The sequence below is a fragment of the Meleagris gallopavo genome, chromosome 21, assembly GCF_905368555.1.
Source record: "Meleagris gallopavo chromosome 21, MGAL_WU_HG_1.1, whole genome shotgun sequence".
Classification (NCBI taxonomy): domain Eukaryota; kingdom Metazoa; phylum Chordata; class Aves; order Galliformes; family Phasianidae; genus Meleagris; species Meleagris gallopavo.
In genome coordinates this window covers 7,921,924-7,941,039 of record NC_139424.1, presented here as the reverse complement: position 1 = coordinate 7,941,039, position 19,116 = coordinate 7,921,924, and the positions used below count along the sequence as shown (strand labels likewise).

Below are 19,116 nucleotides of genomic sequence, written 5' to 3'. Positions count from 1 at the left end.
CTGTAATGACACAGATCTGGCATTTTGCAAGTGATGTGTTCGTAAATGGGGAAACAAGGAGCGATGCTTCGATCCGAGGGCTGCAGGTATTCCTAGGATCTGATTATTGCTGGAACAGTAAGGCACAGGCTGGAATTATCTCTGTGTTGCCATGGTGACAGAAATCCTCTCTGGAAATCTATAATTCCATTTCATCCGGACAGTGAATGCTATGCTAAGGGGAAAAGTAGCGGGCTCTGCTGGATTGCCTCCTGTAAGACCTCACACGGGACACAACCTATGGCTATCAACACAGTTTTAAGCAGCGTGGCGGTTCACGCCCGAATAAATATTTACTCCCTGACAGTCAGACGATGCCTGCCGCTCCCCAGGCTGCTGCTCATCGCGTCGCCCTGAGGGCCGAGGATGCGGGGCTCGCGCCGCCTCAGAGCCCTCCGCGCGGAAACGTAAACACGGCGCCTTCCCGCCAATGGCCGGCTCGGCACGTGACGCGTCACCCGCGGCCCCGCCTCCACCCACGTGCGAGGGACCTGCGCAGCGGCTCTCGCGAGATTTCGATGTAAACAAAGCTGACTAGGGGAGGAGAGGGGGCAGCGCCGGCTGAGCTTCGCCGTCTCAACCGAGCTTGGATGAGCTCAACCGAACCTTGCGCCCTCCGCGCCCCGCCTACTTTGGCGGAGAGGATCACGGATTGGTCGGTAGAGGGTAGCAGCCCGCCTTCGGGGCCATCTGATTGGCTCGCAGTGTGAGGTGCGCTCTGTGTCACTCCCCGTGGGGGTCCCAAACACTGTCAGTGAGGAGCCGGGCTGAGGGGCGAGGCGGCAGGTGAGAGGGTGTGGCGGGGCCGGTAGGACCGGTGCCCGGCCACGGCAGCCGGGGAGAGCAGTGCGTGAGGCCTTAAGGCAGGCTCGGGATCCGCGGGGAGTTGGTGAGGGCGAGAGCGGGGCTGTGAGGCCGGGCGGGGGCCGGGGCGCTGAGGGCGGGCGAGATGCGCCCGGTGGGGCCGTGGCGGGAAGCGGGGAGGCCGGAGGCTGCTGGGGGCTGCCTGCCTGCCTGACTGCCGGGGGCTGCGGCCTCAGCGCCTGCAGACGGAGCCGGGCGGGTCGGGGCGCCGCGCTCCGGTGTTGCTCAACCGCTGCGCGGCCGCCTCAGCGCTGTGGCCCGCGTTCCCGCGCGCGGCTCGTGCCGGTCAGGGCAGCGCTGTGGGCTCTCAGCCTTCAGTTCCCGGTGTTGCGGTGATGGCGCGAGCCGTGTGCGAGGACCGAGCCATCGAGCCGGGCCGCTGCGTGTGTGGAGGGTTAAGGCTGCGAAGTATGAAGCGAAGCTGATAACTCGTGTTGGAGCTGCATGCGGTGATCCTTATGGGTCCCTTCAGCCTATTCTGTAATTCCGTGTTGGGAGTTTGGCTTTTAGTTTGTACTTCCTAAAACCATGGAAATGGAATGCTGCAGCTGGGACCTCTGGTGCCACACAGGTGTTGTTTGCTGATAGGAAAGGCGTTCAGAATTCAAAGGGCCCAATTGCATTCACATACTTTGCAGGAGGTGTATTGATACCAATAGAGGATATCTCTGTCCATCTGTATTTTTAAGAGTGCCGTGAAGGTGTGGTGCCTTATAGGTTGAGTCAGTTGAGTTTCCTTCCCCGGAGGTTTTCATAATCCTAAAAAAGATGATGAGAGCTGGACTGTAAGCAGTCTTCATGCAAAGGATTGTTATTAAGAGGAAATGTTTCTTACAGGTACCTGCAGAGAAGCAATGGCGACAGAATCCCCGCGCCGCCCGAGTCGCTGCACCGGAGGAGCGGTGGTCCGCCCGCAGGCTGTCACGTAAGAACGTTCTGGAAGAAAAGGCCTTATGGGGAGTGTGTTCTGTGGTCTTGCACGTGAAGCACCTCGCCCAAACTCTCTTTCAGAGCTCTCTCTGAGAGCTGATGTTGACAAAACACTGCTGTTGCAGTTGGTATTTTCCAATAAAAGGAAGTAAGCAGGTGTTGCTTTCCTGTCTCCTCTGCCTGTGCAGGTCAGACAGCCTCCCTGAATGAGATACTTATCAGCCTTCAGAGCTGTGCAGCTTAAAGATGAATACGATACAAATTCTCATGGAGAAGATTATGCTGAGTAGCACATAGCTCCCTGCAGAGTTCTGCTTATGTTAAACTGAATTATTATAAACAGAAGGTGGTAGAGGACTACAAAGAGGAGTGATGCATAAACTGATCTTCTTTGAACTTGATTCTGTAATGCATTTTAAGCCTCCCAATGATAAGTGTTCTGTATGTTTTTAGGGTTTGTTGTTGTTTTTTACGCAATTTTATTATAACTTTCATGGCTTTTTTTTTTTTTTCCCCCCCTACATTGTGAAGGATTTAATATACTATGGTGGATAAAACATTTCCCAAACATCAGCTTTGTTTCTGGGCGTGCTACAGGGGGAAAAAAGGCACCCCAGTACTCATCTAACAAACTGAAAGGCAAAGACATTATGACTATTGCTGGTAGGCATTCACATGAGAACTTCAGTCACCATTTAATACTATACCTGTAAGATGTTATTGGTAGGTAACAAAGGACACTGAAGGTACACAAGGACAATTTTTGTGACCTACACAAACAAAAGAAGGATCAGCCCTAGAAAATCACACTTTATTTGTAAGGCCTTTACTTAAAGCAATAGGATGGTCTCTATTGATTCAGCCATTCCCTGGGTTGCTGAACAAAGCCTGGTTTTGTCACTGGTTGGAGTAAGCTTTTAGAAGTTTTAAGTCCTGTGGTTTTGATTCATCATTGTTTTCAGAGAGGAGTCCAGTAGTTAAGTTGATTGAGGTGCTGCAGCATTTGAAGTATCTTTGATGCCCTCGTTTAGGAGAGAGCATTTCAGTCTTACCTGCTGAAAGTTGCAATTTTGAATAATTTACATGGTTTTAGGAAACACGAAGAAAATGTGCATACCTTTGGCCATCAAGGCCCTCGACTGCTTACTTTATGATTTTTCCTTGTTGCTGTTAGAAATCTTAGAGTAGCACAGGAAAAATGCCTGGCAAAATAAAAATGTGGGGGCTGCCAAAGCGTTCACTGGAGGAAGTTGCTTTCTGTTTGTTTTTGAATTTCCAGACTTTATGAACGTAGATTCAGTTGCCAGAATATTTCAGTATTATGCATTTCAAAAAGCCCAAACTTTCTGTGTAGTTTCAACACTGTGTAATGAGCTCAGCCAACGTTGTGCATTGCTCAGCAGTTACACAAGAGCCTCACCACTCATGCAAGGATAAAAACGTTCGTTTAAATCTAGCAGAACCGGTGTATCTTGCAATATATACTACTCATTGCTGCTAATGAACTTCCAAGAAGGAATAAACTGTAACTGGAAGTATCTCCTTACTTGTCCTGGTTGGGGTTTTGTTCCACCCACTGCTGCTTCCATTTGCCCTGTCATTGTACGTATTGCACCTGAAGTCATCAAGTTTACAGGCCCCACAAGGAAAGCTTCAGCCCTTGGTGTAAGCCTTCTTTCGTGGCATAAGATCCAATTCAAGTAGAAAAATGCTGAGAAATGTTATTCCAAAAGCCTTTTTTGCTCTAACTGGTCTTTCTGCTCTGGAGAACATGAGTTCTTTCTCAGCTGTTACGTTTTATCCTTTTTCCTGAGCAGTTGTTTTGTAAATAAGTATCAATTCACATTTTACATAGGTCAATTTGTATGTATGTTGTCAGTGTGTGACAGCCTATTGAGTAACTGCATCGCATCCTTAGTAATTTTGTGTTGTCATGTATGTTTTCTCTCTCAATGTGTCTTATTTAATATATCCCTAACCACTTCTGGACTCCAGTAGTAGTGAAAAATTCTCCTTCTGTTTTCAAGGGAACAGTCATATATGGAAAGTGTTGTTACTTTTCTTCAAGACGTTGTGCCACAGGTATGTGCATATCTTAAAAGCTGTTTTTTCACAAGCAAAGCAAAAGTCTACATTCTGTTTTCTCTCTCTTTCTCCCTCTGTCTTCTTTTGTCCTTTTTTTTCCCTCTGAGAACTGTAGTGCTTCTGTTTTTGTAGTTTTCACAGGTAGCAGCAGCATGAAATGGTCGCTTCTGTATTGCTCATGGGCCTCTCAGTAGCAGAGGGAAACCAGTGTTGGAAAGCTGCAGTCAGTAGTGAAGTGTTGCAGCTAATTGCCCATAGCCTCAGGAAACTCTCTTGGTTCTTATTTGAATGACTATCTTGGATAACCGAAGTCATGAATTTCTTTAATGGTAGTAATAATAATAAGAAGAAATCCCCTTGCTGGTATTGGCTTGTGAAATGCATTTTTGGACTCATGGTCAAAATTAAATTAGTCAAACTTTCATTTAAAAGACTGCTGTATTCCTTATCCCCCCCCTTGATGTCTTTGCTTTTCTCTGTAGTTAAAGGGTACAGTCTGTGTTTTGTTGTACAAATCAGTTTGCCTTGGAAACATGGAATGCGATCTGTTTTGAAAAGTAATACCCACACTTACTTTTTAAATCTATATTTTTAGCTCACGTTATTGCTTTTCTGGCATGTATAAAGTGATTATATGGTCTCTTTTCATATTTATTCCAATATATTGCTCTGTATTTTGCCATAATTCGTTTGGAAGTGATGGTATTTCTACTGCAGCTCACGTTCTTACTACCACAGTTTCTCCTGAGAACTGTAAAGCACGCAGCTTGGAAACACTGCAAGTCTCCTTCAGAGTTTCTTTTTGTATCTCATCTTCTTATGGGAATCTGTGGAACACAGAACTGAAACACAAATTTGTTCTACTGGAATTACAGTTTATTCTCTATAAAATGACTGTGTTAAAGATGTCACAAATGTAACTATAACGTGTCGGTAAAATAAAGTGTAGTAAAAGTCTGTTTCTTTCTTCATTTTTGCTTAGCATTTAAGTGAATAAAAAAAAATTTAAGAATAAAAATGCCTCCTGTGAGAAACTCTGATGTTGTTCTTAGAGGCAGTGTAGAATTGCTAGAAGTTGAATGTGGCAGAAATCACTCTTTTAGCCTGACTAAATTGCTGTAGGTCCTGTGGCAGTTCTGACCTGCTGCAGAAGGCTTATTGCTGTGTGTCTGCTTCAGTGAGTGGTGTTAGAACTTGTGAGTCACACTCAGCATGCTGTGTGTTGATCATGGACTCGTTCCTTTTTGAAGCAAGATGACCCAGTAATCCTGGCTGACTGTAAGGTGTAGATATACCTATTTATTTATTAACTTTACAGTCTCTTCTGTGCTCTATTAAGGGAGGAAAAAATGGGTGTTACATTTTCTTATTTTGAGTCTTTTGCTTTTTGTCCAGGCCTACAGTGGTACTCCTCCAGCAGAAGAAAAGGAGAAGATCATTTGGGTCAGATTTGAGAACGCGGATTTGAATGGTATGGTTTCATTTTTCTCTCAGTATGGAAATGCTGGTGGTCAGCACCTTGCAAATGGAACAAATAGGCCCTGCTCCTGCATCCAAAGGCAAACCAACTCTTAGGAAGAGAGGCAAATAATAAAAAATCCTTTTCTTTTCATTATGATAGTTGAAGACAAAGCATAGAACTGAATTTATTTTGTCCACTGTTTGGTTTTAAAGTTAGATTATCTAACTGTGAATCCAGGTCCAAGTTGTGGATATATGTCCAGTGACGTGTATAATTCATAGTAACCTAGAAAGGATGAGCTGTTAGGGAAAAGGACCAGGAGATTCTATGATGTCTTTCTTTATATGATGGTAAATAAGAACGCGTTTTGGCCTTGCTTTTTAAATGTAACTTACTGCTTCTAGTGTGTCTCAGAAAGTTGTCTGCTAAAGCTGCTGACTAGCAACTGCTGTGCAGCATCAAGAAAAAATGGCAATGGCCACAGGATTTTGCTAAGAGCGTGGAGTATGGTACTTCTCCAGATAAGATGTGAGATGTTTTACCTCAGTCCATCCCAGTTACCTTTTTTGAACAAGCAAGATTAGTGACTGAGTGGGAAGTGGTTGAACGCTGCTGTCAAGTAACTCACCCAAATGGACTGAACACTTTGCAGTTGCTTGTAGTGTATGGCATGTGTCATGGTTCTTAGAACAAGAAAAGACCCATCAACTCATGCATGGCATTATGTCCAGCTTTAGGCTGTCAAAGTTTTTCACTGTGAGCTCCTTTTCCTCTTCTGTTTATTTTTAAAAGTTCTTGGCCATTCCCTCTTTAGGCTCTTTTCTACAGCATAACAAAATGGTTTATGATATTTTCCAGAATCCTTTGTATTTTGTCTACACTTTTATGCCACGTAATGTGTTTGGACCTGAATGTATCCTATTTCAAGATCCTGAATGTTTTTCCTCTCTTTCTTTGGTGCTTACGTATTTGCAGGGATCTTTTGTTCATCCTTGGAAATAAAGTTTTACAGGGCCTTACTCAAGAAAGGCTTAATTTTCTTGTTATTATGTTCTGAGGCACTTTTGTTCCTGTGGATTTCCTTCTTTTCAGAAGGTTGATGCAAAGATTAGTTGTACACTATTTAGGAAGAACTTTGATCAGTGTGTGCATTTGTAGCTGTAGAATGTGTTAATGTTAACTTTATTGGTCTTTTCCCCATTTTAAAGATTTGCTGTGTTTTGTTAATCACAGGAGTGAGTTACAGAAGTTCTAGATGCATTTTGTGATTACTCTTGTTTAATGAAGGATATTTTTCTCCACTGTTTTCCATTCTAATGCTCTCTAACTCCTTTGTGAAATTTTAATGATCTTGCCTAAAAGAATGCATCTCAGTGTTGTTTCAGCATAAAAAATGTAAACCACATTGCTTTGCCTTTCATTACAAGAGCAGAAACATTGACTGGGGAAACACCACCTGATATAGCTGGTAATAACCATGATTGGTCCCAACCTGTTAACCAGTGGCTTTGCTCTTTAAACCCAATTTAGATACATCAAGGAATATGGAGTTCCACGAAATACACAGCACTGGGAATGAGCCACCCTTACTGCTAATGATTGGGTACAGTGATGGAATGCAGGTCTGGAGCATACCTGTAAGTACCAGCTAACTGCTCTTCTGTGACAGAAGTGCTTTTGTTTGTAATGGTGTGCTGTTACCTTAAGAGTTTAATTTTTCGTGCTAGAGTTGTTAGAGCCAATGTTTCCCATCACTGTTGTGTGATGTGCATGTGATGTGCCTATCGTAAGGTGCATGCTGAGCGTGGATCAAACTTTTAAATTCAAACTCTCAGATCTGAGCATTTTTTACAAATGATTTTTTAGGTAAATTTTCAGTCTAATTGGGAGCAGCATCTGGCATTGTGCAATAGTTTATATTCTGGAAAGACAAATCTTTTTAACTTAGGGAAAGGAAAAGAGAGTGGAAAAATATGAGAGGAATTTGTTTGTCCTGGGAATGCAAGTATGACAGTATTAATGGTATTTTACAATCACAGTGTTTGTCATGTACATGATTTGCAATTTTAATTTTATTAAAGTCTATGTGTGCATATGGGTTTGATTTTATGCTGTCATCCACACCCTGCAGTTTGTGTTTCAGAATGGTTTATGAGCACATGGTCTTAATTTGGGGGAATTTCGCCCAAATTTCTTGAACTATAGAATAAAGTTTAATACAGTAGGTCATAAAATTCTTAACTTAAAAAAAAATTGCTCGTAACACCTTGTCCTTCAAAATAATGTAGTGAGGATGGAGTTCTTTCTCTTCATAAAACGTAAGGCCTTTCTGAAATATATATATTTCTGTATTATGTAATGGCTTGCTGTGTGAAAAAGGTTTATATACCAGTAGCTTAGATGGTAAAACAGAAAATGCTCTTATTTTGTACACCAAAAAGTAGGCATGTCTAATTGAATTTCCTAGGGTATGGGAGGAGCTGGCTTTTTCCCCTCTTCGTTTTGCATGTTGTTAGCTGGAGCTGAGGAAGAAAAAACTGCTGAGCTTTTGCATTTAAGGGAGGATTTAATAGAAGGAAGGGCCTGGTATACTTCTAACAGTAGTAGCGTGTAATATAGGAACTTCTCTCTGCTTGGATGTCTTGAGAAATTGTGGCTAAATCTGACTTTCCTGGCTTTATTTTGGGATTTTGCCTTCTACTAGAGTTAATTTGAATACTAAAAATTATCTTACAGTACAAAATTAGTTTTCTACAACGTTTTGAACATTGATCAGTTTTTAAATAATGTACAGATCGTGGAACAGGCTGTTAAAATGGTTCAGAAACACATTGCTTTGTTCTTCAAAGTGTGTTACAGAAAACAAACATTAGGTGTCAGTAAGATACCGAGCTAAGGGAGGAAACAGAACTTGAGCAGTACTCAGAGTTACGCTGCGAGTTGATTAGATAAAAGGCAGTGAGCAGTCACTTAGATTTAAGCCAAAGAAATTGTGCAAAGCAGCTTAGTTTGTCCTGCTGAAGTATTCTTGCCCATGTGCATGTTTTCTGAAAAAGTGGATGGGATGCACTGTGTTGGCTCTGGGCTTGTTCTGGCCACTGTGTGATCAGAAGAGCTCTGTACCTGGCAGTCATAGGTAACTTTTTGTTTCGTATGTGTGCCCTTACTTTGTGGTGAGGTGAGAGTTCTGTGCATCCCTCTTCAGCGGCTTTCTGTGTCAAAATGGAAGCGTGTCTTTGTGAAAGCTATCTGTATCAGTGCTCCTGAGAAGTTCACCGTGAGATGGCATCTTACAGGTATAAAGAAAGCAAGAGTGAAAGAAGCAGTGCGTCTCATTTCTTTGATACATGAACACAGTACCTCAGTGTAACCTGTTCTACATTAACTGCCTGCATTTGAGCTCTTACCCCATGCTTCACTGCATTAAGCATGAAATGATTTGATGGATCTCACTAACAAATGAGGAGTTGAACTACTTCACGTTTATTCTGACTCATGTGGAGTAAGTGTGCTCCCTGGTCCTGACAGGTAGGCAGCACGGGGTAACTTACCCATGTTTCCCAGTGGGAAAGGCCTTTTTTTCTTTTTTTTTCTTGTATCTGAATCTGAAGCCACAAGTGAGGCGACTGGATGCCTGATGTGACCTTTTGCAGGAGGGTTGCTGGTCAGTGCAGCCAGGTTGTATTTTTCCAGTATGTTTTATTTCTTTATAACTTCTACATTTTGATAGCATTTCTTCTTTTAGGAGGAATAAAGAAAATGAAATTGCAAGAAACTTACTGTAGTTCATTTTTTTGCAGAGGTGTTTTTCATGGGTGGGGGGACGTTCTGATGAAATGGAAGAAGTTTGCAACTATGGAAATATTGTACCATCCATCTTAGAAATGTGAGCCGCAGAGACAGCACGTTGCTTGGTCAGCCCTTGTTTGTTCAACCTGTGAAACTGGGAAAATGCATCCGAAGGGGGAAGCGTCGTCCTGTGCAGTGCTGCGGTTCGTATGTGTTGGTGTAATGCCAGCGCTGGGATGGATCTGCTGTTAGTAGCACCGACGTGGATAGCTTCTCAGATTGATAGTCTTTGATATCAGTTTTTAAATATCTTCTCAGATCTTATCTTACCTGATAAGCTTGGAGGTAACACAGCCTGTATTTATCCATGCTTGTGTTTCTCCATCTATTTTTTTTTCCTTACTTAGTCCAAGTAAAAGAAAACCTGGCAGTTGAGCAGCTGACTTAATTGTTAGGGTGTATTTGACAGCCCTTTGGTACTACACAAATGTATCTTCTCTTCTTGATCTTGCTGAGTGCTTAGCTCATTATTACACAACATTATTCCAGTTATTAAGAATAAAATAGAATCTCCATAGTTTAAAAACCTTTCAGTCTGAAAAAGCAACAATTTGACATTTCTCTGAAAATCTCCTCAGTGAGGCTATTATCTGTAGCATTGTGCTATTTATTCGTACAACTGAGCCTCTATTCAGCACTTAATAAAATAATGTGTTGCAGGCAGCCCGGTTTGTGTCTGAGTGATTATGAAGTGTTTATGACAGCTCCTAAGCTGACACTCGCCGTAATGGTGTTACATTGACTTCTGAACACCTCGCAGGCTGCCTTCAGGAGTGCGTGGCTCTTTGCAGTCTGAGTGCTTTCACATTAACATCTCCTTGGAGTAAGATCTTTGACTACAGAAGTGTTACTTGCAAATGGAAGATACCATTAGGGCTGCTTCAAAGGGCTGGAATAATGTTTGGACTGCTGGGTGCTGAAGTAACGGCTGGGGTTTTGAAGTGCAGAATCTCAATCTGCATTGCATAAGAAGCGGAAGGTGTCCATCCAAGCGACTTTTCTTTGATCTTTGTTTTGGAATGGGGGTGGGAAGGTTAAAAGTGCTCTTAAAATATGCCTCACTGAGCGGGGAGAAATCTGGGAATATACAAAAGTATGAGTAGAAGTTCCTATTTGATAATTGTGCCGTGTACTTTCTTGTTTTATTTGGACTTTGTTTTTTCCTTGCCCCAGTTTCATGTTTCAAATACAGTTGGAACTGGTTGTTGCCTAATGTGGTTTCCAAGTATCTGTTCTAGATGTTCCTGCTCAGTGAAACTCATATTGGCTGCTTTTGTGGCAGATAATTTTTTTTTTCATTGTATGCTGGAAGTTTCAGAAGTAGAAAGTCATTGTAACGTAATGGTTCATATTACAATTAAAAAACAAAACAAAAACTCAGCTATGAAGCTCAGGTTGAATAAAGTAGAAAATGCCAAAGGGAACTCTGATAATAATGGCAGCTGTGTGTGTAGCAAGCTGTGAGAAATTAAGGAATTTTCTGTTTTCACACTCATTAAGTGACTGCAAATCTGATGGTGGTTTTTTCATTTATGTCATAACCTGCACTTGTGGGAGAAAAAGCAAAGCACACGCAAAGAACTTGAGAGTGCTGCAGAGAGAGGTGTCGAAAGAGACCAAGCAGCATTTCATGGGACTGTCCTTGGATGGGGTCAAAGCTGAGATGACAGTTCACGGATGCAGTTTGTACCCACGTCCTGCCTGCGCCCAATATTGTTTGTGCTATTCCTGTCTTTGTGCAGAAATGAAGCTATTAAAAAGAAACAAGAACTGTCTCCCAAATTAGGATTTCACAGGGAGCCTGCAGCCTGATTGTGCTAAGGCTCCTTGAAATGTATGACAAATAAAATGAGAATATTGAGGACGCTGTAACCATTACTGAGCTTTCAGTGCTTTTTAAATTCAATTTGTATTGTCATAATTTTAAATGATAGATGCAATTTGGTCACTTGAGTAGACTCATGTAACTCTCTGCATAGAGTTCTCATAATTTATAGATAATCAGATGTTCTGAATGAGAGGGGTGATTGCTTCAATTCCTAAACTGAAATAAGAATTCTTTACTGTAGGTTCTTTCTCACTCTCTCAGCAAGATGACCAGTAAGGGCTCTATCCCAGCAGGATTATGTCCAGCACTACTTTGTGGTGGTTTCAGTCACTGCTTATTAGCACCTTATCTTGCTGTATTAAAGGTATATACCTGGAATTTAAAACAGCAGCAGAACAACAAACAAATTGATGCTGATCCTCCCTGTGCCTTGTGGCATCTTATTAATATATTGTCAGTTTACTTTTCCACTATTGCACAGTAGTTTAAGCATTGGTTTTCAAACTTCGCTTCTGTTTGGTGTATGTTTGGCTGTTTTCACCATGTGAAAACCATTTTCTATGGCTGAAAACTGTTAGTTATCTTTAGTATGAACAAAACTTTATTTTTTTTCTTAATGGGTGCAAACTGATGTGCTCCAAACGATAAAGCTCTGCCATCAAAAATTAAGCATTGCTCCAGATTTCTGGTAGGTTGTGTTTTAAGCAGTAGTTGCACATGGAGGAGAGCGTTCATCTTGTCCTTCCAGTCTGTCCTGATTGGAAGTGAGTGGTGAAGGCTTCATTAAGGGCAGTGTTTTAGATTGCAGTGTTCTTTGCTTGCTGCCTCCCACGTAGGTCTGTGGCCTGTGGTCTGATACTGGGCGCTGCAGAAGCTGAAATGTGCTACCGGACCGGCTTGGAGCCGTCATCTTGGATCCGCTCTTCTGCAGAATGAGCGCCTGATGCTGCTTTTATAGCATAATATTCAATTCTTGAAACCTGTTTGGAAATATTCTTGGCTTGTGGAATGGGAAAGAAAAACTTTCAAGAGCTTTGAAAGCTGCCACAGGGACTCGCTACTTAGCTGGATGAAATCCAAAATGGCAGCCACAGCCTACTTTCTTCACAGGTGCTTTTTGAAGAATTTAGAGCTCTGTTTTCAGTTCGTGAAGTCTATTTATATTTTGTCTATGCTTATGAGACTGTGTGGCTCAAGGGTCTGGTAATGAGGGATGTGGAGCCTTTTACCTTAGACTTGCCAGCCCGCATCTTGCCCAGAGTGGCAGTGACAAAGCTGTTGGCCATTCAGCAGTGTTTGGCACATGTTAAATGTAGTTATTTGTCGTGCTTTGATTCTTAGTGCAGTAAGTGTCCTGTTTGAGGGACGGGTTGGCTGTCATTGTCCTGGCTGCCTCAGGAATGAGATAAGGCCTGAAGAGGCAGGAGGATCAGCATACAAAATCTCTCATCTGAAGATGCTGCTTTCAGCCAAGAGTGATACACGTGGCCTCAACAATGGTAACTGTGTTCTGAGATTTATATAAATAGTGTTAGCATTAATTGCAGTTAATTCTGAACAGTGAAATAATTATCTTTAAAGTGATGAATATTAATTACTAAACAGTAAGAATTATATCCATGAAAAGAGCTGGCTCAAATTTTGGTGTTATGTGTTAAGGTACAAAGAAACTTCATTTGTGTTTGTATGCTTTGAGGCCTTTCTGTGAAAACCTCATCTTTAAAATCTGCCAGGTCTTGGCATCCACAGGTCAAATAAACACACTTTCTGGACTTCAGTATATTTAAGAGCAGCAACTTGGTTAAGCAGGTTTGGCCTTCTTAGTGTATCATACTTTTGGGACTATAACTGTACTTGAAGTAGATTGGAGCTAGAGCCAGTGTGCTGGCATACTTAAAAAGGAGGGGACTGAATGGGGTTGGATTATTTTATATGAATCACTTATTCCATGCTTTTGTTATGCTACTTCTTTTCCCTCTTGTTTTCATTCATAGCCATTGATGTGTGTACACATGTGAAACAGCATTTTCATGATTTGGGGGGGAAGAAAACCTTTAATTGCCAATAATAATAGTTCCAAAGCCTTCTATTTTTCTTCTTCTCCATTTCCTCCTTTCTTGTTTCCTTGTGCTGCTGTGTTCCGATGAACAGAAAACCTGTTCTTTTCATCTCTCTCATTTTCTGCTTTGCTGTGCTCTACTTTTCTCAGAGTTGTGTTCTCTGGATGCAGAGGTGCTTCCCTCACCCACATCTCAGACTTGTGATCAGTTAAAATAATCAACAAGCCTTTAGTGAGTTGATTTCTGATCTTATTTTCTATATCTGATCTAGGATGTGATCAGTAAGGTTCTCAGAGCAGAGCCCCTGGCTGTCCCAGAGGCAGAACTCAACCTGCTTTTGCAGAAGCTGGGGTGCTACAGGGTTGTGTGTTGCTCAGGTGCTGCTGCTCACTGAGAGAGCAGTGTGATGATACCAATGTCAGCCTCATAAAATAAGAGCAGAATAGGTAGACTAAGGGATTAGTTCTCATATTGATTACACTTTTAAAACTGTTTTGTCCATCAGGAATAATTCTAATCACGTCATTGACACTAATTGACACCGGCGTGAAACTGCTAGATGCATGCAAAACCTGAAATGGCAAAGAAAGATATTTCCCCAAGCTTATTGGGCTATACTGTGTTTACTTAGCTGTTACAGAGTGGTCAGCCATCTCTGTATCAGTGGTGTTTTCAGAATATTCTTAGGGAAGATGTACTTGTGGGTGAGCTTCCCCTGCTGTCTAAAGCGGTGCTGGTAAGGAGTTCAGCTTGGTGGTGAGCTGAAGGCCTGGGCACTGTGCTTTGGGTTTGTTGTCAAACAGTAGCAGTATGTTAACTTTTTCAATGTGTGAGCTGAAGTGCAGAAAGAAATGGGAACAGCTATGAAATGACATTTCAAAAAGCGACTTGGATTTATAGTTCAGTAATTCCTAGGAACCTTGTTTCAAATTGTGTTAATTTCTGATATTCTAAGCTGCTTGCTTGGCAAAACTCTATCCTACATGTTTGCTACGTTCTTAGCCTCCTTCTGTCTGTTTTAAGTTGTTGGTTGTTTGGAAATGAGCTTTATTATGTTTGCCATTTTCCTCAAGTTTGATGTTCTGTGTTGGATCCATTACCAGGCAGTTATGAAAATGCATTCTGACTGACCACTTAGAGGAAAACTGGAAATTTTTCTTAACTACCTCTGATTTAATCTTTTCAAGATTGCTATTAGTGACAAACTTAATTAGTTTGATCCTTCTACAGTTATGAAACATAATTTTCACACCTGGTGGAAAAAAAAAATATATATATATATATACTGGCTATTTAGTGTTGTGTTTTTTTTTTTTTTTTTTTTTTTTGGTTTTAGAAGCACATGCCGTGCAGAACAAATGCTGTGTTGCATACATGTGTACCTCCTGAGGTTTGGTTAGTTGGAGCCATCAGTCAACTTCAAGTGTAGTCTCTTCTAAAACATGGAGACATTCCTAGCACATGGTGCTGGGATCTCATTCACACACAAGACCCATGTTTCTAGGGGCAGGCAGTCTTTGTTCCTATGGAGTGTGTTACTGAAGGCTTCCAGGATATATTCATGTTCAGTGAAATTGTAGGTGGTTGGTAAGAAGGACAATGCCTTTCCTGCCTGCTTACCATATACTGTTAAATTTTGATTCAGCTGAGTTGATTACAAATGGGAATTGCTCAGTAAGGGGGAAGAGACAATACGAACTTGCACCATCTCTGGCAGAGGAACTTCTTGTTCCTCTGATTGAGCCTTCCTGTATCACAAAGTTGCTGTTCATCTAAAGCAAGTCCAACAAATAGGATTTTTGTATCAAAAGTCAGCTAAGAAAGTTGGTTAAGTGAGTGTAATATGCTAGTATGGGTTTTGTTGTGCTAGATTAGAGGTGTTTACTCTGATGTTATTGTGTTACCAAAGAAACAAATCACAAAGCTGGATTTATCAGTTTTTCAAGGAAAATTGCATATTGGAAAGCTTGTTGGGTGGATGTGTCATTATCCTGCCCCTGTGAGATATCACTTGTTGGAGGGAGAAAAGAAATTTTGGAATATTTCTGAACTAAACTTCTGCCTCTGGTTTCTTCCGTTGAGAATCCTGTCTGTTGTCAGTACGTGTCCATTGCATTCAGTGCTTATGCTCTAAGGAGTTTTACTTGTTGAATAAAACAGTAGCCCCCCTAATTAAGATGCAGATTTCAGTACTCAGTAGCTTAGTGAGAATCCAGTTTATTTTTCACAATTGTGGCTTCCTAACCATCATTTGTGCTCCCACTGTTTGAGCGTTGAATGTTTCAGATGGAAGGTTGTCTGTATGGCAGTTTGATTTTGAGAGAGCTGACTATGGAAAAGAACAGTGTTCTGTGGGGAATGTATTTTATACGTGTGTGTGTGTGCATGTGTATTTTTATATGTGCATATGTTTTTTTTACATTGTACATTCACATTCTGTATGTTTTGCAGATCAGTGGTGAAGCTCAGGAACTCTTTTCTGTCCGCCATGGTCCAGTTCGAGCTGCACGGATCTTACCAGCTCCACAGATCAGTAAGTATATTTTAAATGGCTCAGAATAATCCATTATGTTTAATTATGTTATCTAATTTTTGCTTGAGCAGGAGAACGTACAGGACACTTTTACATAAGGTTGTGCTTTATAAAGAGCACAGTGTTGTCTCTAGGCAAGAGTTAAAATTTATTATGGGCTAAAGTTGTTTAAAAGTAAAATAATTTACAAGCTTTTTGTGCCTTTTGAGTTGTTTGTAGGAGCACTGCATAATTTCTGTCGAGCTATGATTATTTGCTGATGTTTGTCACTATGTGATGGATGTCTGTGCCTCTTCCTTCTCAAAGGAGGAAAAAAGAGGTGTTGATGGGATTGAAGTAATCAAAGTACCTACAAGCTCTTTTTTTTCCTGATGGCAAAATAGTGCTTTTTTGGTTTTCAATCTAGTAAGTTACACTTTGTTACTCTTTTTCTTTCTCTAAATGGCATATATTTAGCATTTGATAATGATATTTGTTACATTAGAAAACTATTCAAATTAGCTCATATTAAATTAAATTAAACCTTTTAAAAACATGTTTTGGTCTCTTTTTACATAGCTTGGTTTAAATAAATCTTTGATTGAAAGTACATGAATGTATCATTGACCAGTATTTGGAATCAGATAAAAGTGAAGTTGTAATAAGAGGCCTTAGATAACTAAAACATGAGCTTTAATGATTCAAAATAAAAAGAATTTGTAAAGGAGAAGCTGATTATTATCAGTAGGCTGAAGCACCATTTAACTGTAAAGCTGTAAAAAGGGAATTATTGAAAGTGGGGCTCTCTGGGTGGATGGATTTGGCCCGTTCCTAGAAAACAGATCTAAGTTTGTGATAAGGAACTCATTCCCAGGTGTGAAAGGAAAGCTTATGGTTTTAACGTGATGGCTTTACAGTAGCAGAATTTAATAGTTTGTCAACTCTTCTGTTAAAATACTGCAGTCTTTTGATGTTAGATTCTCTGCTGCATCATGTGCTTCACAGCATAATGAAGCGTTGTTTCAAAAGAGTTATTTCATTCAGGCTTATTGCAAAGGAGGCTGCTGATCTGATGTAACAGGTTCCAGGCACTCCTAGTAGCTGCAGCATGGGCAGTGCCTTTGCTGGCCTTGCACGCTGCCAGCTCGGTGAGGCTCTGTGCCATGCTGGACAGCTTGGTGGCTCCTGGGACTGCTGTGGCCTGGCTGCAGTTCTGCAGAGCTTTGTCTGAGTTAACAAAGCAGGAGGCCTGACCCTGCCCTGCATTGCAGCACTGGTGTAACTGCAGTGTGGCTGGGCTGCAGCCTGGAGAGGATGTCCATAAAGAATTGAGAGCTTGCTGTAAATAACACTGGAAAATGTAGGCACTTACTCTTCTCTGTGGACCTGCTATATATCACCCACAAAATTTGGGGTCAGGAATTGTGAGAGAATTTCTGTTTCTGATTTCCCTGAGGTTCGCCCTTGAGGTGCCTAAAGCATAAGTAATTGGATGTAGCAGTTGCTACATTCAGCCTTTTCCATGATTCTACAGTAATATTGTGTTCTAGGTGATTGTCTCCAACCTCTTTCTGCCATTGCGCTGGGCACAAGTTGCCTGACCGTGAGGCAAAGACACGATGGCTGGGGGGAAAGGAAAGGTTTTTTGTCATTTGTGCAAATGAGAAACATTTTTGATCAATGATTCAAAGTATACAAGAATTCCATTGACACTGGGGAGACTTTAAATTTCTTCTCACAGTGAGATAACAGCTATTAAATATTTTATAATGTTGTATTTGATCGTTGTAAACTCTTTGTTTTTATTGTGAATGAGATGCTTGCACTATCACAGGAAAAGAACGGCGTGCAGACAGTCTTTAGGGGGCAGGCTGCAGGGCAAGGCTGGGCAGAAGGGATCATCAGAGATGGTATTTTCCAGAATTGGTTATGTCTGTTGCTGTCGACAGTGAGGATCAGAGAGTGGACATCATTAATAATAAAAATGACAAGCAGTACGGTGTGAATTTGTCCATTAGCCATTTGATCATGCTAACCTGCTTATTGATAGCCTTTGTTCAGCATCTTTTCTAATTTCTCACTTCTGTCTCTGCATGTTGTTGTTCTCGTCTTCCTGGAGAAACTGATTTCATGAGTAGGAATTGTAGGGTTGAAGTGATACTAAGTTTGTGTGTTGGTGAGGTTTCTGACTTCCTACATTTGCCTTGTGGTTGGTTGGTTTTTCTTTTTTTGTTTGCTTGTTTGTTTTTTATTAGCATTTCTGTGATAACTTCCAGTAATGACATTTGCTTTATGTTGCATGTTCTTTGGCTAAAGAAGTCATAAGTTCCAGAACTTTTCCAGCATTTAAAAAAATGTATATTTTAACATTTTTGGAGTAGTATTGCTTTCTGAAGTGCTATGGTCTGCCATTTTTCTTTATTTAACTGAGGTCACTTTAAATAATCTTGGCCAACTACCGGCTTTATGCCTTGTGCTGTTCTGTTTATTAGGATAGACTTGTTTAGCTTAAAAATCAATCAAGAAAATAGTGCTTCTTAGTAAGGGAAGTCCAAAGCCTAGTACTGGAATGGCAGCATGTGTGGTAATTCATGGTTCAAGTGTACGTGATGACAGGTTTGTGTATTGAAGTTCAGGTCAGTCATTATCTGTAAAAGCCTATTTCTGTGTCTCAGCATTATGAAAATAAATCCCTCCAGTGAACTGAATTAATTTACTGCCCTAATCTAGATTATGCCACTTCTAGAATATGTGCTAGCATAGCCCTGCATTTTGCAATGAGTTGATGGTTTGGTCAAGTTGGCTGATAAGACAGAGAAATAGAGCTAAGAATGGAAAGAAAAAATAAATCAGAAGTATTGTCTGAAACAGCTGTGACCAAAGGGAACCTTATGGACAAAGAGTTGAAGACTGGAATTAGCATGAAAAACTACAGTTAGGACACAGACTGACTTTGCAGTTCAAAATCTAAAGCAGTGAAAGTTCAAATTCAGCAGATTGATCTCTGCTGTGTACTGCTTACGTATTTGATTTTGTTAAAATAAAATTTGAACCTCAAGAGCTGACTCAAATTTATGTGCAGGTAGACTTAAAAGCACAATAATAGCAAGGCTGCTTTGTAAGGGAATGCAGATGTGAGTCTTAGAGATGTTCAGCCACTTGGGTGGCTTGGTGGTTTTAAGTCCTAGAAGGCCAAAATAATTGCATAGGACGTGTGGTGGAGGAACCACTCCTACGAGTTGAACAGGCAGTAGCAATTTGTAGCTGGGTTTATGTTGGTGTAATTGGGTCATGCAGGTGTGCATTCAAGTTTGGCTGTTTTTTAACTGTTACATATATTGTTATGGTGTAATGAATGTTAATGTTGGTGGATTACAGAAATTACAGAACAGAGTTCTGAAGCAGAGGAAGTAACCCTTTTTATTAGACGCCTTTGGGAAGAATTGCACAGCATTTGGAAATGCTGATTTCTCTGGAGCAGTGTGGA

General features: G+C 41.1%; 1 protein-coding gene across 17 annotated transcripts in view; it reads left to right on the top strand.

Moving 5' to 3' along the window:
• Nucleotides 1–558: 558 nt before the first annotated feature.
• Nucleotides 559–19,116, top strand: part of BCAS3 (BCAS3 microtubule associated cell migration factor) — a 301,052-nt gene continuing 282,494 nt past the window's right edge. For 10 of the 17 annotated variants that reach the window (XM_085241072.1, XM_085241070.1, XM_085241068.1 and 7 more), the window contains exons 1-6: nucleotides 559–825; nucleotides 1,741–1,828; nucleotides 3,861–3,915; nucleotides 5,314–5,389; nucleotides 6,911–7,017; nucleotides 15,569–15,650. In XM_085241072.1, coding sequence (XP_085097198.1) covers nucleotides 1,758–1,828; nucleotides 3,861–3,915; nucleotides 5,314–5,389; nucleotides 6,911–7,017; nucleotides 15,569–15,650 — 391 coding nt within the window. In that variant the 5' untranslated portion in view covers nucleotides 559–825; nucleotides 1,741–1,757. Of the gene's footprint in view, nucleotides 826–908; nucleotides 929–1,740; nucleotides 1,829–3,860; nucleotides 3,916–5,313; nucleotides 5,390–6,910; nucleotides 7,018–15,568; nucleotides 15,651–19,116 lie in introns of those variants that run through there. The other 7 variants (XM_085241065.1, XM_085241061.1, XM_085241064.1 and 4 more) reach the window with 5 other exon arrangements.